We start from the raw sequence: 14,746 nt of genomic DNA on the forward strand, positions 1-14,746 counted from the left end.
TCCACACATGCACTGACTCTTGTAACTAACAAGACACAGAACAATTCCAACACAACGCTCCAAAGGATTTCCTCAGGCTACCCTTTCGTTGAGTCCGGTTTCTGGCCCTACTCCAGGTCTAATGCCTCATGGTAAAGAATCTAACCATCACGGGCTCTGAGACAGGAACTGGCTGGCACTGAGTCCTAAAACTTTTTTTCAACGGCTGAGCCGGACTAGGTCTGGAGCACACGTCCGTGAACTCTGGTCTAGGGCTTCTCCGGCTAAGAACTCCCCAACTTTCCTGGTTCCCAGAAAGCCGCGCGCCGCCTGCGCCCCGCGCACGCGCATGCGCCCTGGCCGCCTCCCATCCCCGCCCCGCGTCGCCTCTGGCCCCGCCCCGGCCCTGAGGGAGCCCCCGTGCCGCCCCGGCCTCTGTCAGTCCCGGCAGTCGTCCGCGGCGCGCGCCTCAGCCCAGCACCGGCCGAACCATGTCTCCTTCCCTGCGCCGGGTGTTCGTGGTGGGGGTTGGCATGACCAAGGTAACCAGAGCAGCGGACCCGCGGAGGGGGGCCCTCTGCCCCGCTCTGTGTCTGCGAGGCGGGCGACCCCCGAGGTGACCGGGAATCGCGGCCCGGGTCGGCGCCGCTCCTCTGTCCTTCCTGCCCCCGAGGGCGCCGGCTTCAAGGCGCGAGGGGCGTCCGAGTGGCCATTCGGGTGGCTGTCATCTGGGGGTCGTCGTGTCTCGGGCTCGTTGCCGCGGCCATTTCGTCGCCTCCCTCCTTCCCTTTCCTCCCCGGTCGGAGTTTGTGAAGCAGGCCCCCGGACATAAGCCCACGGTTCTCGCCCCTAGATTCTGAGTGGAGTCCCAGGGTAGGTGTGGCGTCGCCCACCCGACGGGAAGCGAGTCGTGACTGTCACCAGCGCTGCCCTCCCAGGAACACTCCCCGTAGGGACCCTTAGAGCGGCCCTGCGCGTGGATGGCCAGGAGGGACACTCGCGATGCTCAGCGTCTGGGCGCAGGTGGCAGAGGCTTCCTGTCCAAGTGCCTGCTCCGCACTCGGGCGGCCCCAGGCTCCTGCGGTCTTTTGTCCTGACACCCTCACCACCCCCGTGCCCTAGCAATGCCACACTGCGTGCAGCTTCTCCCCAGAAGGTTGTTTTAGGCCTCTGTTAATTTGCTGTCGTTACTACTGTCGCTGCTTGTACCCTTTCTCTTCACCTGGCTAATTTTTTTTGCGTTCTGTAGGTTTCAGCTCAGATCTTTTCTTAGGGAAGCCTCTAAATCCTCCAGACTTTCCCCTAAAGCCTTGTACTGTATGCACCTCTACCCTAGTACTTGCTGGGTTACGCGGTGGTTGGGTGCCAGGTCTTAGTCCCTGGTGTACCCTCTTACCCTGAAAGTCTCTGGTACCTGAAGAACCTCAATGCATGTTTGCTGAACAACGTTCAGTGGGTGTGCTTTGTCAAAGAGTTCCAAGGGAGAGTTCTATTTCAGCCAGTGGGCTGAAAGGACACAATTCAATGGAAACATGTAAATAGAAAAGTTGACCAATACCTTTTAAAACTGAAGTTTGGGCTTACCCGATTGTTTCACAGGAGAGGGGATTTCTAACATAGGAGGATACTAAGACCTTTTTAAGAATGATATTAGTGCTATCAGATCTTTCATTGGCTGTTGAGTGTCTGATTATGGGCTGTATGAAAAGTGTAGTTTTCTAAACTTTGGGGAAGTAGATGTATTTCTTTTTCCTCAAGTTGGGAGGTAGAGGTGGGAGAGTATGGAGAGTGCCATTATTGATGTGCTTATTAGGCCAATGTGCTTCCCTGTGGGTCTGGTCTTCTGGACCTTGGTGTGTGTGGGGGTTGCGTGTGTGTGGGGGGGGGAGGGTTTGATGAAGAGGGAGAAGCCCAATAGGTAATACTTTCAAGTTCCATTGATAGGTCTCAACTGGTTGGGTTCCTCTGTTATGTTTCTTAATCAGAACAGCTGAATTCTCCAGACAGTCTGAAATTCTCTTAATGAGGGTTTGTTCTTCAGTGTAGAAAATGTGTTAGAATTCCTATGGTGGATGTCAACATGTTTTTTGTATTTTGGATTGGAGTCTCACTCTGTCGCCCAGACTGGAGTGCAATGGCATGCTGACGGCCACCGCAGCCTCGGCCTACTGGGCTCAGGCGATCTTCTGCCTCAGCATTCCAAGTAGCTAGAACTACAGGCACGGTCCACCATGGCCGGCTAATTTTTTTGATTTATTGTAGAGATGAGGTCTCACCAAATTGTCCAGGCTGGTCTCGAACCTGTGGGCTCAGGCATTCCTCTCACCTTGGCCTCCCAAAGTGCTGAGATTATAGGTGTGAGCCGGCCGTGCCCGGCCGTGAACATGTTTTAACACAACTAAGTTCGCAACTTCCATCTGGCTGACCGCAGGCCAGACCTTTTGCTTGTGCTGCCTGCCTGTTGATATGCCCTTTTTTCATCAACTTAAATTTTATCCATTTTCAAAAACTAGTCCCATATTTTCTTAAAATTCCTTAGATTACTCTAATTTATACTGATCACCTTTGAAATTCTGTGCCCTTGAGGTCAGGACATATAATTTGGTACTTAATTTTTGTAATACTTTTATGTGTACTAATTCTGTGACCTACAGAAATAAGTGTATCTTACATCACAACCCAGTACCCAGTACACACAAGTGAAACAAGTTTGTAAAAGCAATGTTTATCTTTTATGTGAATTTTTGTTACTTTCTAATCTATTTCATTTAAAAATCTGCTCACAACCTAGTAAATTGATTTTGTCAGTTTTTAAATAAGTTCAAATTTCAGTTAGAAAAATATTACATTATCTCATTTAATTTGCACCATGTGATGGATTATTATACACATTCAAGTATCTGCCTCTTGAGCCTCTGAGCTGTACCTGTCTTGGTACAGCTTAAAAGTTTTGGAACTGCCTTATTTAAAATCTCATGTTCCTTCCATGCTTTCTCTACCATACATTACTGTTATAGTTAATTTATCATTTAAGCGTAGGTAAGCATATATTCAGTACACTAGAGATGCAGAGATGAAACAAGGTTTCTTTTCCTAAGGAATGTATGATCTGAAGGAGAAAAAGACAAGTCATTTAAACAGGACTAATTTGAGACATTTGGTTAAATATGGCAGATTGAAGTAATGGAGTAATCTCTATTGGTGCTTTCTAAATCTTGCTTAAACTATTATAAATAAGGAAATAAAAAGATATTAATCCATGAAGTCAAAGTGAATAGGAGAAGAAACAGTGATATAGAGATGTCAGAAGATTTTTGGAAGAAAAGCTGATAGAGAAGTGGTCACTGACTCAGAGTTAAGGAACCATAACCCAGGTTCCCAAAGAAGGGTTATACTGGCTGAGTGTCCCTGAAGAACTCCAGAAAGCTCAAAACTTAAATATACTAGGTGCCAGGTAAGGCGGGAAGAAAGAAAAAGACTCCTATGGAACAATTAGATCCCAAGATCTTTTTACCACCAGCTGGTGACCTTTCCACAGCAGAGTATCGGAGGCTTTTTCTCCGGGAAACTGAACAGATAAGGGGGCAGTAGAATCAGTCTGGACTGTTAGGCTTAGTGGAAGGCAATAGTGAGACCTAAGTTGAAGCCTAAGTTGAAAAAAGGGAATGAAGTGAAATTCTGCATGCTAAATGGTGGTACTTTCCAGCTGTGTTCTAAGAACACTAGCAGCCACACATACACCACTTCCTGGCAGAAGTTTGGAAAATTATTTGAAATATCTCCAGAGAAAAGCCAGCTTGTCACTTTATCATCTGTGGTAAAGCTTGGTAGTTGATAAACCTCATTCATACACAGACAGCTTCCTTCAAGCTTTTTATTGTCTTGCTTTTAATTATGAACAAATGGTCAAGGATCACCAGACATTTGAGGAAAATGTCCAACAAGACAGAGTCAACTTTCTACTCAAAAACAACAACAAAATACTAGGGGAAAACACTTGTAGAAGGCAGCAGAAGACATCTAGGGAACAAAATAAAACTTAAAACTGTAACTCAGGGAGATAAGTGAATGTATTACGTCTGTGAAAAAAGAACTGAATTCTATTTAAATAAGCATATAGGGAAGAGCTCTTAGAAAATTAAACATATTTTGGCCAAAACAAAAAATTCAACAGAAGATAACATAAAGGAAATCTGGAAAATGAAGTGGGAGCAAATAAATAGGCATTAGGAGAGAAAATAAAATTAAAAGATTACTAAAAACAATCTCATATTGAGTTAACGAGTTGCAGAAAAAGAAGAGAGAAGCTAGGAAATTATCAGAGAAATAATAGAGAATTTTCCAAAGCTTAAGGGCAGCTTCATTTTGAAAAGCCAAGTCAATGAATAAAAAGAAAACTCATATTACTGGACATTATTTTGAAATTTCCGGACCCTGGCATTGAATTTCTCAACAGAAACCTTGGAAACTAAAAGACAACAGAAAAATGCTTTAACATTTTTTGGTAAAAATTTTTTTTTTTTTTGAATTGGAGTCTCACTCTGTCGCCCAGACTGGAGTGCAGTGGCCGCTCCTGGCCACCGCAGCCTCAACCTGCTGGGCTCCGGCGATCCTTCCCCCTCAGCCTTCCGAGTAGCTGGAATTACAGGCATGCGCTACCACGCCCGGCTGATTTTTTGATTTATTGTAGAGATGAGGTCTCGCTGCCCAGGCGGGTCTCGAACCCGCGGGCTCAGGCAATCCACTCACCTCAGTCCCCAAAGGCGCGGGATTACAGGCTGAGCCACCAAGCCCAGCTGGTAAAAATTTTTATCCTAGAATTCTATTCCCTAATAAGATTATCCAAATTTGAGGGTAGACAATTTTTTTGAAATGTGAGCACTAAAAAACTAACCTTTTACACATCCCTACTCACAAAGCTATTTAGAGAATGTGTACACCAAAATGATAGAGTAAATCAAGGAAGAAGATACTGGATCTTGGAAACAGGGAATTCAACCAAGGAGGAAGATACTGGGCTGTAATTTTAAAATGATATTTTAGAGATGTAGTTAAACACATACAAAGCAAATGAGTTATGCAAATTAAACAAGTTTCTCAGCAGTTATATTACTGAACACTAGTATTAGTATTGTTATGAGGTTATTATGAATATAAAATGGTCTAAAATATATGAATAAATATAGGATATTCTGCTTTATCCCTTGGTGCTTGAGAACTAAGGTTCTTGGTGGAAAAGAAAAGAAATAGAGATGTAATACAGAAGAACATAAGTAAAAAATTCTGTAATCCTGAATTTGAATTAGAAGCATTAGTGTGAAATAATGAAGTATTTTATCTTTAAAAAATTTTCTAACCAGGCATGGTAGCTCACATCTGTAAGCCCAGTACTTTGGGAGGCTGAGGCAAGAGGATTGCCTGAGCCCAGGGGTTCGAGACCAGCCTGGGCAACATGGTGAGACCTCGTCTCTACAATAAATCAAAAAGTTAGCTGGATGTGGTGATGCGTGCCTGTAATTCCAGCTATTTGGAAGACTGAGGTGGAAGGATCTCCTGAACCCAGCAGGTTGAGGGTACGGCAGCTGTGAGAGTGCCACTGCATTCCAACCTGGGTGACAGAGTAAGATTCCAACTCCAAAAGAAAGAAAAAAAATTAGCCAGATGTAGTGGCATGCGCCTGTAGTTCCACCTACTTGGAAGGCTGAGGCGAAAGGATTGCCTGAGCCCAGCAGGTGGAGGTTGCAGTAGCCATTAGTGTGCCGCTGCTCTCCAGCCTGGGTGACAGAGTGAGACCCCGGCTCAAAAAAAAAAAAAGATTCAGGAGCCAGCTCTAAGTATCCACTTACCAAAGATGGGACAATTTGAGCTTTAAAAAAATTAATAATAATTGCAATTAATTAAAACCCATCAAATGGACTGGGCACGGTGACTGATGCCTATAATCCCAGCACTTTGGGAGGTGGAAGAAAGAGGATTGTCTGACCCTGGGTTCAAGACCAGCCTGGGGAATTGATGAGACCTCAACTCTACAATAAATAAAAAAATTAACTGGGCATGGTGGCCTATGTTCCTAGTTCCATCTATTTGGAAGGATCACCTGAGCCCAGCAGGTCAAGGCTGCAATGACCTTGAGTGTGCCACTGCTCTCCAGCCTGGGCTACAGAGTGAGACTCTGACTCAAAAATAATAACCAACAACAACAACAACAAAAAACAGTATGAAAAGTTCATTGATAGGGTTTCAGATTCTACATTGCTACTAATCTTTAAGAAACTCCCACTTGTTGAGTTTTAGTGTAGTGTTAAAAAGGAATATCTGACTGAGCTCGGTGGCTCAGCCTGTAATCCCAGAATTTTGGGAGGCTGAGGCGAGCGGATTGCCTGAGCCTGCGGGTTCGAGACCAGTCCAGGCAACTTGGCGAGACCTTGTCTCTAGAATACATCAAGAATTAGCTGGACATGGTAGTGCGCGCCTGTGGTTCTGGCTACTTGGAAGGCTGAGGCAGAAGGATCGCTGGATCGCTGGAGCCCAGCGGGTCAACGCTGGGTGGCCGTGAGTATGCCACTACACTCCAGCCTGGGCGATGGAGTGAGACTCCAACTCAAAAAAAAAAAAAAAAAAAAAAAAGAAATATCCACAGTTATCTAAAAAGGTGACTTACATGTACCTTCCTTTTCCAACTACGTATCTGTGAGAGGTCATATGTACTTCATAGACTTCAACCAAAACAACAAAGTTTGAGTGAAGAATCAGATATGAGAATTTAGCTATCTCCTATTAAGGCAGACATTAAAGAGAATTGCAGACATGCAAAATAATGCCTCTCTTCCCACTTTATTTTGGAAATTTTAGTTATTTTTATAAAAATTATTTATGTTAATTTGTATAGGTTTATTGTTTTTGGATGAATTTATGCATATTTTAATCTTGGTTTAAAGTTCTAATATGATAAATATTGATAGATATAACCTTCATAATCAAAAGCTGTTTGGCATTTTCAGTAACCTTTAAAAATGTAAAGGGGTCCTGAGATCAAGAAATTTGAGAATTGCTGGATCTAGTCATTGAGCACCAATGACTGCTAACAACACAGAGAAACAATCAGATATTACACACTTCCTGATAAAAGAATACTACCTATAGTTTTGTCAAAGGGATAGAATGTCTGCCCAAGCTTCTGAATCCAGTCACCAATTTACAGGAAAGACAGGGAGCATGTTGAACTACTTGAGTATGCAGTCTGCAAAATCCAGATTCTGGGAAACTATGGGTCAAATGCTTCGGTTAATTTTACTGTTTTTGAAAGGAAAAGAAAGTAGTAGAGGGGGAGCCTATAGGTTAAAAGAACATTAAAAGACATACATTTTTTAAAATGGGCATGACTAAACTGTAATGTGTTTGGATGCATGCTTGAGTGAAAAAACTATGAAATAGTCCGAGAAAGTGATTACTGTAAGAATCAGGATAGTAATTACTTTGGCGGTAGGGTGAGGATTGAGATCGGGACAGAGTGCTTGGAGGAGTTTTTGCGGTGGTGAATACAGTTCTATTTTTTTATCTGAGTGGTGGCTACAAAAGTGTTTGCCTTAAAACAATTCATTAGGATATGAATTTAACTCCAGAAAAAAAAATTGTACAGCAAAGAAAATGTAATCATTAGTAGACAACTTGGCACAGTATTAAAACATATTTACTTAATAAGGCAAACACTGAGTATTGAATTAACAACAAATTATTATTAATATTTAGTTATATAAGGAGCATGAATGAAGTGTAAATGTGTGGGATGGCAGAAGAGACTGACTCCTCATTGGTCTTTATTAGAGATTATGGCATAACGTTTTTTTTGAGTTGGAGTCTCACTCCGTCGTCCAGCTGGAGTGCAGTGGCACACTCACAGCCACCCCAGCATTGACCTGCTGGACTCAGGCGATTCTTTCACCTTAGCCTTCCAAGTAGCCAGAACTACAGGCATGTGCTACCATGCCGGGCTAATTTTTTGATTTATTGTAGAGATGAGGTCTCATGAAGTTGCCCAGGTTGGTCTTGAACCTGTGGGCTCAGGCAGTCCTCTCACCTTGGCCTCCCAAAGTGCTGGGTGTATAGGCTTGAGCCACCACACCTGGCCTAACTTTTTTTTTTGAGTCGGGTTCTTATTTTGTCACCCAGGCTGAAGTGCAGTGGCACAGTAGATCACAGCTTGCCATAGCCTCAGCTTACTAGGCTCAAGTGATCCTTCTACTGCAGCCTCCTGGGTAGCTGGAACTTCAGGTGCACCCCACACATGGCTAACTTTTTATTTTTCTGTAGAGATGGATTTTCACTATGTTGCCTAGGCTGGTCTCGAACTCCGGGTGCAGGCAATTTTCCTGTCTCAGCCTCCTGAAGTGTTGGGATTAGAGGTATGAACACCAGGCCTGGCCAATATAACTTCTTAAATTGATAAAGAAAGAAATATAGTATGAGAATATTTAGAACCATGGCAGTTTATAACAGAAGAACTATCTGAAAGAAATTGAAAGTGAATGTTTTGGGAGCAAGTAAAACAAGTTGGTGGGAGTAGTGAAAAAGGATTGCTGTTTTTATAAGGCTTCTGGTATATTTTCTCTCTTTCTCTCTCTCTTTTTTTTTTTTGCTTTTCTTTGATTAAAAAAATAATCTGGCTGGGTATGCTGGCCTATAATCCCAGCACTTTGTGAGGTGGAAGCAAGAGAATTGCCTGAGCCCAGGGTTTTGAGACCAGGCTGGGCAACTTGGCAAAACCTTGTCTATGCAATAAAATAAAAAAAATTATCCGGGTGTGGTGGCTTATAGCTACTGCAGACTTGACCTGCTGAGCTCAGGCAATCCTTCCACCTCAACCTTCCAAGTAGCTGGGACCACACCTGGCTAATTTTTTTCTTTTTTTAATTTATTGTAGAGATGAGGTCTTGGTATGTTTCCCAGGCTGGTCTCGAACTCCTGGGCTCAAGCAATCCTCCTGTCTCAGCCTTCCAAAGTGCTGGGATTATAGGCGTGAGCCACTACATCTGGGCAACTTTTGACCTTCAATACCATGGATTAATTCTGGCTTTTTTGTTCAACATTATGTTTTTGAAAGTGATTCATAATTTTTTGTGTAGTTACAGTTTATTCATTCTCATTGATATAACATTAACATATGAACATATAGCAAAGATGAAACCCTACACTAGTTAAGTGGTGAGGAGAGATTTTAATCAGTAATAACTATTGCCATAGGGAAGAGTCCAGCTTTGATTTGTACAAAAGTCACTGGGAGAATGAGGAAGTAGGAGGAGGGCAAGTAAGGGCTTGGTAGAGTCAGGGAAGTAGAAAGTTACAGTTAGTGTAAATGCAATTAGGCCAGCTGTGTCTGCTGTGTCTGCTGGCTGGCAGTTATAGGGTTTTGTGCTCCTACAGAGAATGGGAGACAGAGGTGCTATCCTCAGGGTTGTCTGGAACAAGCTGTACGTTCTTTTGGCAGCCTTGAGTTTTCTCAGACAGGTTCCTTAAGGAGGGCAGAGGTTATTTTAGGGATGTAGACTTGTGCTGTTAGAAAGTATTTTTGTCATAGGATTCAGTGTGAAGAATGTGTCTGAAGGACATTCAGTGCGGGAATGTGGCTAGAGACTGCAAGAATGATCCACTCTGTGGAGGCTGGTGGTTTTGTGGCTCAGGCGATTGTCTTGAACCACTCAGGGCAGATCCATGCTGGCTGCTCCGCAGTGCTGGACTGCCATACATTCCAGTCACCTGCAAGTTTGCTGAACTGAGGGGAAAGGCTGGTCGGTGCTCTGGCAAGAAACTGGAGGAGAACCCCAAAGCTCTGGAGTTGGGTGATGCAGCCGTTGTGCAGATGGTCCCTGGCAAGGCCATGTGTGTGGAGACCTTTTCTGTGTACCCACCTTGAGGCCATTTTACAGTGCGGGATAAGAGACAAACAGTGGTCGTTGGAATCATCAAGGCTGTGGACAAGGTCACCACTGCAGAAAAGGTCACCAAGTCAGCAGTAAGGGCCAGCAGGAAATGGAGCCCACCCTCTGCAGTTTGCTTAGCTCCCTGCCCACAAATAACATTCTACGTATTTCCTGAATAAAATTAATAAAACTTAAAATGATGTTTGTTTTGTTTTCTTTTTTTAAAAGCTTTTCTCATGCTTTTCTTATCACAGAACACACCACCTGTTATATGTGCAAAGAGGAAATGAGGGATAGAGGGAAAGGAAGCCAAATTGGGCTGGGTGGTCATTTCATTTCTTTTCCTTCTTCTTGTCCTTCTCATTCATAGCCAGGATCATTATGCATTTTTGAAGAGGGTAACGAAATCTAAGAAGAGGTCAATGCAGTGCCAGATACAATCCCTATCTCCATTTCCAGCCTTTTCAATAACGAGTTGAGTATCAAAAAGGACAAAGCCACACATGACCACCAGCCCTAAATGCAGGATTGCCTGGAAAAGCCAAATGGATCCAAAGAAAAGGTTACCCAAGGAAGATAAGAGCATCAGGCTTAAGGCTGTCATCAAGATACCTTCCAGAAGGAGGTAGCTACAGCACTGGGCATAGAATGCACTCAGGGTGAAGCAGGTGAAGATCATTGCTGTGCCCATGAAGGCAGTGGGAAGGATGCTGGGGTTGATGGCAACGCACAACTCCAGGACAGGACCAGGTCAACTCCTGTAAGGAAAGCAAATCCAGGAAGAAGTCCCAGTCCTTTCTGCTCCGTTTCATGGTTATGAGGTGTTGCCATCAGCCAAATCATCAAGCCCAGGGAGCCTAAGGTAGAAAGCAAGCCAGCCTGAATGAAGTGAGTGACCACATGGACATAGGCCCCTGCTGCCGCTGCAAACATACAGAGGGCAACACTCGCATAGATCTTCTTCAGATGCTGCTGGGTCGAGGGTGTTATGTGGGAAAATTTTAAGAGGGCATCAAAGTTAATCTTCCAATCACATGTGTTCATGGTTCCAGAGTCTGTAGGACACAGCCTCTGCTCTCTTAAACCGCCCCTCAGGAGACAACCAGCTCTTCTAACACCGGAAGTGCTCTCGATGTTTGTTTTCAAATAGAGAAGAGGGCTCAGAGTAGCCTAGCTAGAGTTTGTTTGAGAAGAGAATCTTTGTCACATACCACAGTTTATCCAGTCTGCTGTTAAAGGACATTTGGTAGTTTCCACCTAAACTTGCTTTTAATTTTGAAGAAGTAGTGTTGTATGTGTTTGTTTATTTGCTTGACAAATTTTTTTTTTTGAGTCAGAGTCTCACTCTGTCATCCAGGCTGGAGTGCAGTGGCACACTCATGGCCACCACAGGGCTCAGGTGATCCTTCCACCTCAGCCTTCTAAGTAGCTGAAACTACAGGTGCGCATCACCATGTCCAGCTAATTTTTTTTCTTTTTTATTGTAGAGGGATGGTCTTGCCAAGTTGCCCAGGCTGGTTGACTAACCTTTTAAAAGATACCTTGATTTCAGTAAGGAATTGGAAAGTGAAGCCACTTCACCATACAAATGATAATTATGAATAGATATTACTTGTTGGTCCCTAGCACAGGATTGTTTCTTTTTAGAAAGTACACTGAATAAATGATTTGACTGTAACTGGTGAATGCTGAGTTATAGAATTAAAAACGATTTCTTAATTCTTTTTTTGAGTCAGAGTCTCACTCTGTCGCCCAGGTTGGAGTGCAGTGGCACGCTCATGGCCACCATAGCCTTGATCTGCTGGGCTCAGGCGATCCTTCCACCTTAGCCTTCCAAGTAGCTGGAACTACAGGCACACGCCATCACATCTGGCTAATTTTTTGCTTTATTGTAGAGACAAGGTCTTGCTAAGTTGCCCAGTCTGATCTCAAACTCCTGGGCTCAGGCAGTCCTTTTGCCTCTGCCTCCCAAGGATTCCTTAATTCAAGAATTATGGAGAAGAAATGTTAAGTGTTTTGGTTCCATTCAACAGATATGTTTTGGCACTGTGCAATGAAATGTGACATTTAAGTATTATTACATAGTGTTTCAAATTGTGTTTTGTGACTCATTAGTGGACCATGATATTATTTTAGAAGGTTGCCTCTAGCATTAAAAAATTGACTGGGTGCGGTGGCTCAAGCCTATAATCCCAGCACTTTGGGAGGCCGAGATGAGAGCATTGCCTGAGCTCAGGGGCTCGAGACCAGCCTGGGCAACTTGGTGAGACCTTGTCTCTACAATAAATCAGAAAAATAAACTGGGTGTGGTAGTGCGTACCTGTAGTTCCAGCTATTTGGAAAGCTGAGGAGGAAGGATAGCCTGAGCCCAGCAGGTTGAGGCTGCGGTGGCCATGAATGTACCACTGCACTCCAGCCTGGGCGACAGAGTGAGACTCCGGCTCAAAAAAAAAAAAAAAAAATTGAAATAGAAAATATTGTATCAATATGACAAGGATAAGTATTTAATGACATTTTTGTTTCAATTATGTATGTATGTTTGTGTGTACTGAATTGTACTGTAAAATATATTTTATTGTGGTTTGCAGTCAAAGAATATTTCTCTTTAACATGACTGATCAGTAAACCACTCCACCTATCTATTTGGTCACCAAGTTCAGTAGATTTTGCTTCCTTTTTCTTTGTTTTGTCTATCTATTTCTTTCCATCCTTTTTGTTCCTATCTTAGTCAGCTCTCACTTTTAGAATCATGCCAGTTGGTGTCTCTGTCCCTGGTCTTGTTCCTTACATTCATTTCTCCACGTTGCATCTAGAGGGATCTAAAATATGAGTCTTCTCATTCCAATTTCTCTCTTTTAAAAAAAGATAGACTTTATTTTTTAGAGCAGTTTTTAGGTTAACAGCAAAGTTGAGTGCCAGGTACAGAGATTTCCCATATATTTCCCCTACCCCACAGTATCCAGCCTTTTCCACTATCAACAATGGCATAGCAAAGTGGTACATTTATCTGTGAACCTACACTGACACATCATTATCACCTAAAGTCTGTAGTTTATATTAAGGCGCTCTTGGAGTACAGTCTATGTTTTTAACGAATGTATAATGACATGTATTCACTAGTATGGTACATACAGAATAGTTTCACTGCCCTAAAAGTCCTCTGTGTTTCACCTGTTTGTCCTTCCCTCCCCTAACTCCTGGCAACCACTGTTCTTTTTACTGTCTCTGTAAATTTTACCTTTTTTAGAGTGCCATCTACTTGGAATCATGCAGTTTGTGTTCTTTTCAGATTGGTCTCTTTCACTTAATATATATTTAAGGTTCCTTCGTGTCTTTTCATGGCTTGATAGTTCATTTCTTTTTAACTCTGAATATTATTTTGTTTGGATGTACCACAGTTTATCTACTCACCTACTGAAGGACACCTTGGTTGCTTCCAAGTTTTGACAATTAAAGCTACTACAAACATCTGTGTGCAGCTTTTTGTGTGGACATCCGTTTTCAGGTCCTTTGGGTAAACACCAAGGAGTGCTATTGCTGATTCACATGGTAAGAGTGTTGAGTTTTAGAATAGACAAACTGCCACGCAGAGTGGCTATACTGTTTTTCATTTCTACCAACAATGAATGAGAGTTCCAGTTGCTCTATATTCTTGTCAGCATTTGGTGTTGTCAGTGTTTTGAAGTTTTGACAGTGGTTCCTCGTTGTTTTGAAGTTTTGATAGTGGCTTCTCATTGTTCTTTTTTGAAAGTTTCGTAGTTTTGGAAGTTTTGAAGTTTTGACAGTGGTTTCTCATTGTTCTTCTTTGAAGTTTTGATAGTAGTTTCTCATTGTTGTTTTATTCCAGTCTCATTTAAAAAATACATTGTCTTCAGGATAAAACCAAGACAGCATTGTAGGTCATATAGGTTCCCTTGTGAGTTGGCTCTAGAGCCAGACTGTGAAGTTTAAGCTCCACTACTTATTGGCGCTGTGCTCTTGGGCAAGTTGCTCAGCCTCTCTGTGCCCTATTTTTCTTATCTGTAAAATGCTGATAATAATGGTACCTATCTCACACCATGGACTATTATATAGCCATAAAAAGAATGAAATCATGTCCTTTGCAGCAACATGGATGGGACTGGAGATCATCATCCTAAGTGAACTGACTCAGAAACAGAAAACCAAACACTGTGTGTTCTCATCATATGAAGGAGCTAAATGACTGTAAACATGGAAATAATGACACTGGGGACACCAATACTGGAAGAGTCAGGGAGGGGGATTGGGGCTCGGAAATCACTTATTGGGTACAGTATTCATTATCTGGGGGGAATGGGCCACTGAGACCCAGTTCCCACCACGGTATTGTCCATGTAATGGACATGCATGTGTACCCCCTGAATCTAAAATAAAAATGGAAAACGTTAATAGTACCTATCACAGGTTGGTTGTGAGGATCAAATGAGTTAATACACATGAAATGCTTAGCACAATGCATAACATAGTAAGTACCCAATAAATATTAGTTGTTGTCATAATTTGTTCCTAAGTTACTTTTAGTCTTTATCACTTTCTACTTTGTGCTTTTAACCTATGTCATACCAAATGTTTGCAGTTCTTCCACAGAGACAATTGTGCCATATTCTGTCTCCTCTAGACCTTTGCTACAGAATTTCTTTTTTCTCTTTCCTTGGCTAATTTCTGCTCATCCTTAAGAACTCAATTTAAGTGGCAGTTCCTCTGGAATCCTTTCTTGTCCTCCCTCCAAAGGCTGGGTAGGTGCCCTCCCAAATCATTTTGTGATTATGACACTGTAGTGTAAGTGCCTGTTTTACATCAGACTGGAAGCTCCCTGAGGGTAAGAATTG

At 42.8% G+C, this 14,746-nt stretch overlaps 1 protein-coding gene and 1 pseudogene across 1 annotated transcript in view; one reads left to right on the top strand and one right to left on the bottom strand.

Annotated features, from left to right (window-relative positions):
• Window positions 1–420: 420 nt before the first annotated feature.
• Window positions 421–14,746, top strand: part of LOC103251566 (non-specific lipid-transfer protein) — a 91,726-nt gene continuing 77,400 nt past the window's right edge. The window contains exon 1 of the mRNA XM_008050160.2: window positions 421–521. Coding sequence (XP_008048351.2) covers window positions 471–521 — 51 coding nt within the window. The 5' untranslated portion in view covers window positions 421–470. The remainder of the gene's footprint in view (window positions 522–14,746) is intronic.
• Window positions 10,229–10,949, bottom strand: LOC103251565 (annotated as a pseudogene).

Source organism: Carlito syrichta, unplaced genomic scaffold, assembly GCF_000164805.1.
Source record: "Carlito syrichta isolate Samal-C Ts95f unplaced genomic scaffold, Tarsius_syrichta-2.0.1 Scaffold143105, whole genome shotgun sequence".
Taxonomy (NCBI): domain Eukaryota; kingdom Metazoa; phylum Chordata; class Mammalia; order Primates; family Tarsiidae; genus Carlito; species Carlito syrichta.